The sequence below is a fragment of the Macaca mulatta genome, chromosome 3 (genome assembly GCF_049350105.2).
Source record: "Macaca mulatta isolate MMU2019108-1 chromosome 3, T2T-MMU8v2.0, whole genome shotgun sequence".
NCBI classification, from domain to species: domain Eukaryota; kingdom Metazoa; phylum Chordata; class Mammalia; order Primates; family Cercopithecidae; genus Macaca; species Macaca mulatta.
The window spans coordinates 84,818,913-84,833,352 of record NC_133408.1 but is presented as its reverse complement, the minus strand read 5'-3'; the positions used below and the strand labels follow the sequence as shown (position 1 = coordinate 84,833,352).

General features: G+C 40.3%; 1 protein-coding gene across 5 annotated transcripts in view; it reads left to right on the top strand.

The window, feature by feature from the left end:
* Nucleotides 1-14,440, top strand: part of HECW1 (HECT, C2 and WW domain containing E3 ubiquitin protein ligase 1) — a 458,832-nt gene that overhangs the window by 431,204 nt on the left and 13,188 nt on the right. For all 5 annotated transcript variants that reach the window (NM_001265810.1, XM_015133529.3, XM_077994791.1 and 2 more), the window contains 2 exon segments: nucleotides 6,205-6,303; nucleotides 6,924-7,053. In NM_001265810.1, coding sequence (NP_001252739.1) covers nucleotides 6,205-6,303; nucleotides 6,924-7,053 — 229 coding nt within the window.

The following is a 14,440-nucleotide window of genomic DNA, read 5'->3' as shown; positions in this document are numbered from 1 at the left end:
CCACTAGTCCTTGTACAGAGGACTTTTAGCATCTTAGCAGCTGTCCTATACAGTAGGTGCCATTATGATTCCCATTTTGCAGGTGAGTTAACTGATATTAAACAGGTGTCCCAAGGTCACACAGGTCAGAAGATCCAAACCAAGGCAGCCTAACATCAGACCTTGTGATATCATCCTCCACAGCACATTGCCTTGTTTGGATTATTGGCAAATGGCCCGAAGAGGAGTCAAGTCAACAAACAGTAATGCACTCAAGGGGAGGGTTGAGTCGTTTTGAGGCCTTTAAGCCACTTGGGGAGATGTGCTGGAAATGTGTGAAACTCCATTACCTTTTGAACTCTCACTAAAATGTGCAAAACCCAGACGGAAATATGAGAAATCCTTGCCAATAATATTAGCTCCCTTCAGATCTCCTGCTGTAAGAGCCCTCCACGTATTTTTGAAAGGTCAGAGTGGCTGTTTCTTCAGCGTAGGTCAAGTTCATCTCCCAGGCATATGGGGAGGTGCTGATGTGCACGCACCAAGAGTGACGTCTGCTCATTCCCAAAGTTACTCCACAGTCCCACGGCACACTGGGTCCAGGCTTCCCCTCAGGATCTATGAGCAGACAGATAAAGATGAAAAACATATATATTTCCATCAAAGGGGAAAGGGCAGAACCAAGCATAGAGCATTCCTGAAAAGAAATGTTTTGCAGTGTGTTAAAGGATAATGAAAACCACTATTTGCATGTATCGAGGGTGTCCGTACTGTACCGTGGTGGGAACATGATGGCACGGAGGATCTATGTTTGTGTGACCCTGCTCTCACCAACTGGTAATCAGGGGAAGAGTCATCTCAGTCACAAATATCACCTTGGGTGACAGAGTTGACTCACTTTTTTAAAAAATTTTATATATCACTTGTATTTTACTTCACATTAAAAAATACCCAATTCTGTTATTTTTCTTTGGCAGGAGGGAAGGGGTTGATGATACCAAAAACAAAAACTTGCAACATACTAAAACCAAGGATGTGAAAATAATTTATATCAGAGTCCAGGAATGTTCCCACAAACCACGGGGATGTGGTTTGGATTGAGGAATGTAACCATGAACTGTCTGTGCTCTTCATCTGAAGGAAAATAGAGCATGCCTTCCACACAAAGGAGACTTGGCCTTCATTGATCCTCAATAGAAAGGATTTTGTTGTTGTTGTTGTTAAATGTGGGTTCTTGGTATTTTGCTATATTGCTAATCTTTCTGTGGTCTCAGGTCTAAATGGGTGGAAACACATCTCTAATTGATAAATAAGTAGAAAAATATGCTTTATGTGTTTCTTAAAAGTCAGGAATATGTTTTATGGTGATGGCATGTCAGAATCTCCTGGGAGGTTTCAAATTACAGCAAAAACATTGCCAGAGAGAGAGACTCATGCCCCTTCACTGCCCAGGGGAGTCTCCCTTCCTGACCCATCCGGGTGTGGCTAGAATGGGGAAAAGGCTGGGACCCACCACCCGCTGCTGGGAGGCTGCATGGGCTGACCCGCCTTGCCTCCTCTCCTCAGCCCCCTGTGCATGTGCACCTGCTGGGTACCTGGGGGCTGAGGTCTCTCTTGTGAAGAGGAGTTGAAGGGCACCCATGGTTGGAACTTAGACACACGTGGGAAACAGCAGAAAGCAGATTTTGAGCAGGGAACCTGGGGGCCCTTAAGATACAATAGCCCCCACGAGAAGCAGAAGAATGGCCTAGGGAGCCGGGGTGCCCAACACGGCCTGAGGGGTAGAGGTGAACCCGTGGTAGCTGTTCCCTCCACCCACCAGGCCCTGGTTGCCCTAGGGATTAAAGGACGTGAGCAAGCTTCAAAAGCAGTCCCTGTAAGCTCTTAGGGCCCAGGCAACTCCTCTGCAAGGCCCCTCTAAGAAAGCAGGACAACACGGAGGAGCCACTCCCTCCTGGCAAAGTAAAACTGAGCACGGGCCAGGAAAAAGCACAGACGCGGAGCCGCAGCCTGGTCGGGCAGCGGCGGCACCAGCACAGGCAGCGCGTCGTGACTTGTTGAGTTGCAGAGGCTGAGGCGGCAGAAGCTGCGTTCAAGCATGGCCTCCAGAATGTCAGCACAGAAAAAGCGGGGAGCAGTGCTACACCCCAGGAGCTAGGCTGGCCTGCAGTATTGGTCGAGACTCCTGAGATCCACGGAGAGAAAGGAGTGAGCAAAGCCCTGCAAGCTCACACACACAGGCTCTCGAACGGGGCCCTGGGGCCGGGTATTTAAGTAACAGATACACCCACAGGCAGGCGGAGTGGCTCCGCTACTTCTATAGGGTCTTATTTTAGTTTATCCTCTGGACTCTATTTACGCCAAGTAACTTAGCTCGAAACCTCAGCACTTTATTTTGCTTAAATTATTGGGATAGTTTCTTCATACCTAGACACACTATCTTAGGTCCAGAGACTAAGGAAAAGTATTTTCTTTCTGTCTCATACTTCCTCCCCTTTTGTAACCTGTGTTAACAGCAAATGTAATCAACTTCCCCACAAGCAATTGTTTAGTTTAGGGGAAATAAACATAGAAGATAAATAAAGGAGGTGCACCATTACTAGAAGGTGTTTTCTCATTTATGGAATTGCACACACAGCAATTCATCAGCTATTGTTGTTGGTTTTTTTTTTTTTCCATCTGCTATTGTTTTAGATTTGAATTGTACAGTTGCTGTATTTTGCTTTATACAAACATGTCCCAGATCATAGTTCGTGGCTCTGGAATATATTTTACAGTACATATGGGACTGGCTTAGAGCCATCCCGTCTGTGGTTATGTAAAGCCAAACCACGTTATCATAGCTTTGTTGCACAGTTACTTAAAAATAAACTAGGACTTGTTTGTTGCCCATGTCAGTCCTTGAAACCAGTGTAATTCTGACTTTGGAAATTCCACCTTATGGTCTACCCAATTCAAAGCAAATACACAATTCTCTGTTGGCAGTCTGCACTGCAGTCCCCTGTGCTAGGAAACCCCATTGCCACACTCCCTGGTTGAGAGACATACAACAGTGATCCCACCCCCTGGCAGAGAGTGATCCTTGCTGCAAAGTGGTCCTTGCTGCAAAGTACTCGAGACTCAGATTTCCTCCCTGGTTGCTCATGATTGATCCCAGTGGGCATCCAACCTGAGTTAGAACAGTCAGAATCATGCTGAAAATTTAGAACTAGGTCAGAGGGAGTCAAGTTGGTGTCTCCTGTGCTTGAACTCTGGGATGTAAACCATAGGAGGTGTTGGCAGTGAGAGAGGAGAAATGAGCTTAGAGAAGCCAAAGGGAGAAACTGGATGAGGGAGAGCGATATCACTCATGTCCCTGGCGTTCCTGAGGCCCAACTGCATTCCTGATCCTGGATTCCTTGAGACACCGCCATGGCCTTAGAGGGCGTAAGCTGGTTGAAGGTTACCTGAACCAAAATATGTCTAATTAGCACAAGAGATGTTGGTAGCCAACATAAAATACTAATAACAAAAATAGGTAACACTTAAATAGTGAAGTTTTCCAGAAGAGGAAACTGAGAAGAGGGAGGTTAAACGCTTGCACAAGATCACACAGTAGGCAGCCTGGCCCCAGAACCCAGAGGAGCAACCTCTCCATTGCTCACATCTCAAAATAGACACAAAGGAAAAGGCCTGGTTTGGTGTCAGGCAGATGTGGGTCAGTTTCCTTGCTGAACCACTTGCCTGGGGCTAATTACTGGCCCTCAGTTTCTTAATCTGCAAAATGGAGATGACCAAAACAATAAAATAGAATTGTTGCAAGGGTCAATGAGATATTGTAAATAACGTGCCTTGGCCCAGTAGGCATTTGATAAAAGTTACTTCTAATCTGTTTTCAATTTTTCATTTATAATTAACTGCAGTGACTAGAACTGATAGAATATTATGAAGGGTGGTAGTAACAAGCATCCTTCGGTATTTTTACTGTTAAATATATTGCTGAGATAGATGTGCTTTATTTTGTTAAGGAAGCATTCTTCTATTGCTGGTTTACTACAAAGGTTTTTTTTTTCTCCAGAAATTGGTGATGGATATTTTCAAGTAACTGTCCAGTTTGTAACCCAAAAAAAGTCATATAATTTTTGTCTTTTGACCTCATACTTGATTTTAGTAATAAAATTCTTAATATTGAATATCCTTAGTTGTCTAATTAAACATCCTTAATCATTCTACATTGTTCTGGAAATGAACTAGTAGGTTCAATTCTCTTGTGTGTGTTTAGGATTTATGTACAAGTGAAATTTCTCTAGTTTTCTTTCTTGTTTTATCTTTTCCAGGTTCCACTTTGTGGTTATGGTAGCTCATAATGATGAATTAAGAAGTTTTCCACCCTTTTCTGATTTCTGGAACTGTTGAAATAGCAGAAAGGTTTTCTGTCCTTGAGTCTTTGAAAGAACATGTCTTTAAAGATATATATGTCCAGTCCCAGTATCAATTTTGGAGATAGTCCTTTCTCCTCAAAATTTTCTACTTGGCACTATGGTTATCGGTCTAAGTTTTCTACATCTTCCTGAATAAATTTGAATAATTTTTATTTTGCTAGAAAATTTTTAATTCATTGAGATATTCAATTTTTTAGCACTAAGCTGAAAATAGTAATCTCATTTAATGTTATCATTTATTCCATATCTGCATATATTTGCTCCCTGCTATGATTCCCAGCTCTCTTTACTGGACCCTCAGGGGCCACCTCTAAGTGGGGAAGCCACGGGCCCATCACTTCTGTGCTGACCTTTAGTCTTTTCCTGGTTTGGATCATCTCGGTCGTCTCTACCTAGATGGCCACAACCCTACTATCATGTTAGAAGCATGGGTTACAATGCCCTAGAGTCTATTTGGAGTAGGTGAGCCAATCTTCTATTGGGGTAGAAGATAACTGTTTTTATACACAGGATGTGGTTACTGTCTTGGGGACCAGTCAGTTATTGGGGTGGTCAGGAAAGGGCACCCAGGAATGAAGCACTGGTGGGGTACCCAAGCCCAACGACCCATTGTCCCAGAAGCCCCCTATCCATAGTGCCCCATAGCACTTTCACTGAGGTTTTGTTTGCCTCTGGTCTCTTCAGAGTCAATAACACTAGCATGTTATTTCATGGAAAAAGAATCAACTACTTCAAACATACCAATTTGAAGTGTTATTATAAATATATGTATTCTATGGAATCAGATATTCTGTTCATTTTACCATCTTTATAGCAGCTATAGAGTAGGAAACCCCGTGAGTCTAAAAAGACCCACATAAAAGGCATTGGAGATAGATTAGTTGGAAATTCTGACAGGGAGGATCGGAGAAAATTCACAACTAAATCCCTGATTAGGTGAGAACCTACTTAGAGTGGACACCAGGGAGACTCCAGTTATGAAAGTAGGTGTCAGAGATAGGCAAGGCCCAATGGTGGGGAAAGCATAGGGTGCTAGACCAGGCAGGCAAGAAGCTGGTTTAGGAGCAGGCAACAATGGAATCAAGCCCAGGTAGCCTCAGCATTTTGCTAAGCAGGTTACTTGCAAAATGCTCGGGAAGTCAATGCTCCGACAAGGATTTAAATCAGTAAAGGCACTTACATCTGGAGGTAGCCAGATCTGTATGGCCAGTTCTTCCTAGCAGTGACCTCATTCTGTCTTTTATGTGGCTGGCAATTTTGAAGAGTGATGCTCATTCAGCTTATCTCTTACCATGCTGGGATTCTATGTAACTCTTCCCCACTGTCTGCAAGCACAACTGCCATATGGGCTCCATACTCAAGCATGGACCTTAGGTAATGTAGATAAAATGTTTGAATGGGTAAGGACGCACATCCAGAAAGCCCTCTGTGTCACTGGATCCAGGTCCTCCTCCAGTTCAGTGTGGGCGTTTTATCTAAGATTCCTGAATTCCCCTTCCCAGTGCTTTCCTCTTCTTGGGTCCTCATTCTCCCAGGTCTGAAAAAGGTTCTGAAAAAATGACTCGAGTTTGCTACATGGTGGGGAGAGGAGGCTTCCTTTAGTACCTAGCAAGCACACAGGCATTGTTCATGGTAAAGCATAAGAAGGAGGAGAACAGGCACCTCCTTGCGTCATCAATGAGAAGATTCCTTAAGCAACTTGAGATGAATACTCAAAAGAAACACATCAGATAAAAGTGCAAACTAAAATATTTAATAATGTAAATTTCCACTTATCCATTTCTCTGCCTTGTCTGTGTTCCAGGTTCAGGTTTAGCGGTCGCATCCTGGGCCTGGCTCTGATCCATCAGTACCTTCTTGACGCTTTCTTCACGAGGCCCTTCTACAAGGCACTCCTGAGACTGTAAGTGCTTTGCAGACCATGCTTCCACCCCAGCCCTGTCTGCAGGGCAACGACACTGACCTCTCTGGTGCCGCTGACCCTTTTGTCCCTGTTTTGCCCTAACCATTCCTGTTAGGGTTATGGTGGCTTCCTGTTTTGAGTGCTTAGATATCATATACATTTTTTAGCCCAATAAAAAGGCATTTAGGGATTTTGTTGTTGTTGTTGTTGTAGGGAAAGATTCTATTATCAAAATGTCATATCATGGAGATGAATCATTTTATACAAAAATTATAATAATATTACAAACATTGCATTAAACTGTTAAATAGAACTGATCAGTTTATAACATAGTTGTTTTAAAATGATAGTTTTCTCCAATTTTCATGCAGAGTCCATGAGTCAATAATTATTTCGTGTTTGCTATTGTAAACAATTTCACATTTTCTTTTCAAAGGAAAATCTTTTGAATGAACTAAAATGACTGAATGATCTGATTCATTAGTATATTCAAAAGTATCAAATTGTTAGGATAAGTTTGTGATGTTTTAGCCAGGAATGATATAACCACATTTTGAAGTGAGGTCTGGGTAGCCATTTGTTCAGTAATTCTGTTTGCCTTTCTCACTGAATTCACCCAGGCCCTGTGATTTGAGTGACCTGGAATATTTGGATGAGGAATTCCACCAGAGCTTGCAGTGGATGAAGGACAACAACATCACAGACATCCTAGACCTCACTTTCACCGTTAATGAAGAGGTTTTTGGACAGGTTTGTGTGATATGGAGCTTGGAAAAGGGATTTTGGTTTTTACTATGGAAAATACACATAATATGAAATTTATCATCTTAATCACTTTTAAGTGTAGACTTCAGTGCTTCAGTCTATCTACATTGTTGGGCATCCAATCTCCAGAACTTTTTCATCTTGCAAAATAGAAACTCTACTCATTAAACAATAACTTTCCATTTCTCCTACCCACAACTCCTGGCAACTACCATTCTATTTTCTGTTTCTATGAATTTGACTACTCTAGATACCTCATATAAGTGGAATTATACAATATTTGTCTTTTTGTGGCTGACTTATTTCACTTAGCGTAATGTCCTCAAGGCTCATCTGTGTTGTAGCATGTGTCCGAATTTCCTTCCTTTTTAAGGCTAAATAATATTTCATTATATAGATATATATGTATACACACATACATATACAAATATACATAGTATTCTTCCTTTATATATATAAAATATTCCTTCCTTTTTAAAGCGGAAAAATATTTCATAATGTGTATATATTATATATATATAAACAAATATATATACATATATGCCATATTTTGTTTATCCATTCATCCATTTGTCTGTTGATGAACACCTGGGTTTTTTCCACATTTTGGCTATGGTGAATCATGCTGCTATGAACGTGAATGTACAAATATCTGTTCAAGTCCCTGCTGTATATATCAATTCTTTCGGATATATACACAGAAGGGATTGCTAGATCATGCGGTAATGGGATTTCGTTTTTAAATTAGCAAATATGGGATCTCATTCATTCAAACCAATTCCTTGGGAACCACTTCCTTTAATAAATCTGCCCGTGTCCTCTTTCTTCTGTTTCTTGTTATGACATGGATCTACTTTATGTAGTTCTTTGAAAATCAGATATGATAATGGATCAGAAAGCATGTTTGTGAAGTACGCCATACATATATCAGATATTTCTGTTATCTGTGCCATTACAGAAATGATTCTTTCTATTACATCCAGATAGCTACTCCTCCAAAATACATATATCTCAACACTAAATAATAAGATAAAGTTTCCCATTTGCTTTCTACTAGCATTTATATAACATCAAATCTTCTGATCAAATGGCCTACAGTTTTAACAGAAAATAACCATAGCCTGAGTAGATTTAACAAACAAGGTTTGGCGAACCTCATTTTCTAGACGTAAAGCCCGTGACATATGGTAATTCGTAACAGAGTTGTTGTGATAGTTAAGTCAGAATGCTTCAGAGGTGCCTCCCATCAATGTGGACAGTGCACTGGGTCGCTGCATGAGAATGAATGAATGCTGCAGGCCACCGAGCACCCACATCCCAGTCAAGAATCTTGGATAGGTCCTGGAAACATCAACATTCTGCTGTATTTCCTCTGTAAAAACATGCCTCTGAAGAATGCTGTTACATACTTGAGGAAAAAAAATATTTCTTTCTGCAACTCTGGAGAGCACATTTAAATATGTTCAAGAATATGCTACTCATGGCTGGGCACAGTGGCTCATGCCTGTAATGCCAGCACTTTGGGAGGCTGAAGTGGGCAGATTACCTGAGGTCAGGAGTTCGAGAACAGCCTGGCCAACACAGTGAAACCCCGTCTCTATTAAAAATACAAAAATTAGCTGGGCATGGTGGCGGACACCTGTAATCCCAGCTACTTGGGAGGCTGAGACAGGAGAATCTTTTGAACCTGGGAGGTGGCAGTTACAGTGAGCCTAGATCACGTCATTGCACTCCAGCCTGGGTGACAAGAGCAAAACTGCATCTCAAAAAAAAAAAAAAAAAAGCTACTCATTTAACTTTCCTGCCATGTACTCATTGAACAGGCAAAATACACTGTTCTCTGTGCATGACTACTTTTAGCCCATCTTTCACATATGCCTAATTGTAGAGCGTAAATTTGTAAAATACACACAATTGTATTAAGACAACTGGGTAGCCATCTGTAAAAGTTTTAAGTTAGATTCCTAACCTAACTCATTACACTAAATAAACTCCAGCTGGATCAGAAACCTGATTGTAAAAATTTAAATTTAAAAAAAAGGAAAAAAGAGATAATTTTTATCTTTAATCTTGCACTAAAGAATGCTGATACAGATATGGCACAAACTCTCAAAGTCATAAAAGTCATCTGACATAGTCAAATATTATTTTTAAATTTCTGCATGGCAAACTGAAAGCGACATAATGTTTAATACATAACATAAAGACTATTTCTTTCAATATCAGAGATCCCACAGATCAATATGAAATTATCAGTCAACAACCTAATAGAAAAGTCACAAAGAATATAAATAGATAGTTCCCAGAAAAGGAAAGACAAGGAGATAATCTCATTTACAATTTTAAAAAATAAATTAATGCTATAGTGAGATACCATTTTCCCTTATTAGAATGTCAAGAATTAGAAATGTAGCAGTATTTTGGGATGGTGTAGAGAAACAGACCCTCCTGTCCATTGTAGGTGGAAGTTTGATTCACTCTCTGTGAAAGGCTCTTTGGTGATATCAGTTCATATTTTAAATCACATGCCTTTGACTCAGCACACGTCTAGAAATTTGTCCTACCGATACATTAACACCTAATTGAAATTACTAATATATTAGGATCTTCATCACAGCCTTGTTGATAGTTGAAAAATATCTGTAACAGTCTAAATGTCCAGCAGTAGAGCACTGGTTAAATAAATGACACATTTACTAAGTGGAGTAGTAAAATCATGTGGGGTTATTAAAAAGCAAGAGGACACCTCAGCCCCTAAATTCACATATAATCATGAGCAATAAACAGGTACACTAACAACAATTAAGAAAGAAAAACACAGGTCTAAATTGTCATGAAAAATTTCTAAGATATATTTAAAAAAAAAAAAGACAGTGAAGAACAGTGTGTAAAACACACTACTGTTTACAGGGAAAAAGAGTTTATATTGGTCAGGCACAGTGACTCACGCCTGTAATCCCAGCACTGTGGGAGGTGGAGGTGGGAGGATCTGTTGAAGGCAGGAGTTCAAGACCAGCCTGGGCAACATAGCAAGACCCCATCTCTAAAAATTTTTTAAATTGAAATATATACATTCCCCAGCATATGCATAGAATCTCCCTGGAAGGGAAGTAGAGATGACTGTTTCCAGAAAGGGAGAATGCATGGCTGGGAGGTTAAGTGGGATAAAAACTTACTTTTCATTTTATGGCCTTCTATACCACTTGAATTTTATTCCATGGTCATATACTATATATTCAAGAAAACAAAGTCAACTACAAATAACTGAATGCATAAAATTAGAGGAACAAATAAAGTTGAAGATACAAAAGAACAATCCTCTAGTGTAAAGTGTAGGAACTCGACAACTTAGAAAAAAAGCTTAAATGTTCCCAATGATAAAAATAAGGATGTGTTGTAGATCTAGAATAATGTACAGTTGACCCTTCAAAATGCAAGGGTTAGGGCGCTGACTCCTGGAGAGTTGAAAATTCATGTATAACTTTTGATTCTCCAAAAACTTAAATACTTGTAGCCTACTGTTGACTAGAAGTCTTATTAATAACAAAAATGGTCAATTAACAAAGATTTTATAGGTTATAGGTATTATAAACTGTCTTCTTACAATAAGGAATGCCAGAGAAAAGAGAATGTTATTAAGAACATGATAAGGAAGACAAAGTATATTTTCTATTCATTGAATGGAAGTGGATCATCATAAAGGTTGTCTTCACTTTGAATAGGCTGAAGAGGAGCAGGAAATGAGGGTTTGGTCTTACTGTCTCAGGGGTGGAAGAGGTGAAAGAGGGGGCAGGAGAGGCAGGCACACTGGGTGTAACTTTATGAAAATACGTTGTAATTTCTGTCGTTTTTGCATTTTCGTTTCTCTAAAAATGTGTCTATATAGTACCAATCCTTCTTCTACCAATCCTTTGCTTTAGTTTCAGTGCCCATATCTAGAAAGGTTCATTATCATAAAAGAAGTCAAAAGCAGTCTTAAACAATCAGAACCCTTCTGCCAGATTGTCTAACATCGATTTGTTTTCTGGCACTGCTTCTTCTAGATCTTCCTCCTCGTCACCTGGCCCTGGTTCAGAAGCACTCATCCCCGTCAAGTCATCTTCTTTTAGTTCCTCTGGCATGGTGTCTATCAGCTCTTGAATTTCTCCAAGATCCATATCTTGAAACCCTTTACCCTCAACTTTTTTTTTTTTCTATATCTACAATCTCTTTCATGATTTCCTTGATTGGCTCTGTCATAAATCCTGGGAGGTTATGCATAACATGTGGACACAGTTTTCTCCAGCAGAAATTTATTGTTTGGGGCTTGATGACTTTCATGGCTTTTTCTATAACATCTTCAGTGGCATAACTTTTCCAGAATTTCACAATGTTCTCTCTATTGAAGTCATCCATAATGTTGACATCCTTTCCATAGAGTGCCCTGCGTAATGAGACTTAAAGGTCCTATGACTCTTGATCTAAAGGCTGAATTAGAGATGTTGTTTTGGGGGGCAAGTAGACCATTTTGATGCCTTGGTGTTGAACTCAGGGGGTTCTGGGTGGCCAAGGGCACTGTCCAATATCAAAAAAACTTTAAAAGGCAGTCCCTTATTGGCAAGGTACTTCCTAACTTCGGGAACAAGGCACTGACAGAACCAATCCAGAAGAGACGTTCTCATTATCCAGGCCTTCTTGTTGTCAGCTGGTGTTATCTTTTCTCTTCAAGGCTCGGGGGTTAAAGCTTTAATGGATAAGGGCAATCCTGATCATGAATCCAAATGTGTTTGCACAAAACAGTAGAGTTAGCCTATCAATTCCTGCCCTAAATCCTGGTTCTTACTTGTCTTCCTTACTAATAAAGGTCCTGTGTGGTGCTTTTTTTCCAGAACAGGGCACTTTCACCTGCATTAAAAACCTGTACAGGCAGGTATCTTTTCTCCTCAGTGATTTTCTTAATGGTGTCTGGGAATTCGTCTGCTGCCTCTTGGTCAGCATGAGCTGCTTCTCTTCTTATCTTGACATTTTTTTCAGCCAAACCTGTTTCTAAAATTATCAAACCATCCTTTGCTGGCATTAAATTTTCCAACTTTAGATCCTTCACCTTCCTTTTGCTTTGAGTTATCATATAATGACTTTGCTTTTTCTGGAATCATATTAGAGTCTATAAGTATGCCATTGTTCTAGCAATACTGCACTCACATAAAAGCTGTGTTTTTGGCCGAGCACAGTGGCTCATGTCTGTAATCCTAGCACTTTGGGATGCCAAAGCAGGTGGATCACAAGGTCAAGATTTCAATACCATCCTGGCCAACATAGTGAAACCCCATCTCTACTAAAAATACAAAAATTAGCTGGGCATGGTGACACGTGCCTGTAATCTCAGCTACTCGGAGGCTGAGGCAGGAGAATCGCTTGAACCCGGGAGGCAGAGATTGCAGCGAGCTAGGATTGCACCACTGCATTCCAGCCTGGCAACAGAGCGAGACTCTGTCTCAGAGAAAAAAAAAAAGCTGTATTTTCAATATGATATAAAAAGGTATTCCACAAAAAGTGCCAGGTTTTCACACCTGCTGGCATAGCTGCAGTGATGGCTTCATGAATTTCCTTTTCTTTTTTTACAATGGCCCCTATGCTGGATTCATTTGTTTTGAAAAGATGGGAAACCACATCTGCAGACCTCAATCTATGGTGCCTATCAAGCAATTCAATTTTCCCTTGTAATATCATCATTTTTCTCTCCTTCTTGGGATTACTTCCAGCATCATTAGTGGCCCTTCGTGTGGGTCCCATGATGTTATTCAAAGTTCACGGTATTGCACTTAAACACAGTGGAAAATATGCAGTAAACAAGAGAGATCACTTTTTACTGTGATACACAGTTTACTGGAGAGAGGCTGTTCATCAGCAACACTTGAGCTCATCGCGAAAACAACAGGAGGTAGCTACAAAATTATTACAATAGTACAGTATGTACTACGTTAATTTTATGCAGTTGTGATTTAATGCTGCATTTTTATGTTAGTTTGCTTTTCTCTCAACTGCCAGTGGCACCATGTACAGGCTCTAAGTGTTTGTGTGTGTACGTTTTCATAAATTTTAACTTTTTAATAATAGATTTGTGTATATTTTGTGTTAGTAAATGATAAAAATAGACTACTATCTACATATATTTTATGGACTCATGACATTTCTAACTCTTTTTTTCATTTTAAAAAAGCTTCTATTAATTTTCTGGGTATGCAGGCCATCTGCGAGTTTTTTCAAATTGTTGTAAGTCTCCAAAAAATTTCCAATATATTTATTGAAAAAAATCCATGTACAAGTGGACCCATGCAGTTCAAATCCATGTTGCTCAAGGGTCACCTGTATACCTGCTTAAAGTTTATCCCATTTCTCTTCAAAAGGAGGTCACCAAGAACAATGAGTGGTTTTAGAAGATTGAATTGCAGCCCTTCTTTTGTCAAGTTGTTAGACAGTGGAGAGCAGAGGGATGCAGGTGAAAGACACCATAGGCTTTAGGATTAGATTCAGCTACTAGTGAAGAAGCCAAAAATGACCCTGTTGAAATTAATAGAAGCTTTTTTTTTTTCTCACATAAAAGCCCTGTTTAGGCTGAGTGTGGTGGTTCACGCCTATAATCCTAGCACTTTGGGAAGCCAAGGCGGGTAGATCGCTTGAGGCCAGGAGCTCAAGACCAATCTGATCAACATGGCAAAATCCTGTCTGTACTAAAAATAAAAATTAGTCAGGTGTGGTGGCATGTGCCTGTAGTCCCAGTTACTTGGGAGGCTGAGGTGGGAGAATTGCTTGAGCCTGGGAGAGAGAGCTTGCAGAGAGCTAAGATTGTACCACTGCCCTCCAGCCTGGGTGACAGAGTGAGACCCTGTCTCAAAACAAAAACAAAAAAAGCGCTGTTTGATAAAATCCTCAGGGATCAAGCTCCTTCCAGGTCTCCCCACTGCTATCACTAGGATAGGCGCCCCGCACTCTTAGCCCAGATGAGTACAGCATCCCAACCATCATGACTGTGTTCAATGCAGCAGGACAAAGGAACACACAGCCCATCCCTTCAAGGAGGCCACCTGACAGTGCCAAACACTTCTGCTTTCATCCCATTGGACAGAATTTACTTACGTGCCACACCTAGCTGTGAAAGAGGTTGGAAAATAAAGTCTTTAACTGGGCAGCTAAAAATCAGACATCCCAAAGAATATGGATGCTGGGTGGTAACAAGTATTTTATTGTTAGCCAATATTTTATAATTAGCACTGATCACCTAAGTGATAAAAGAAAAGGTAACCATCAGATTACTTATGGACTGTTTTGTTTAGGTACGTGTGTCCACAAGTGCCAAATATACAAGTATTTTTTTCTTTAAACCAGTAACTAA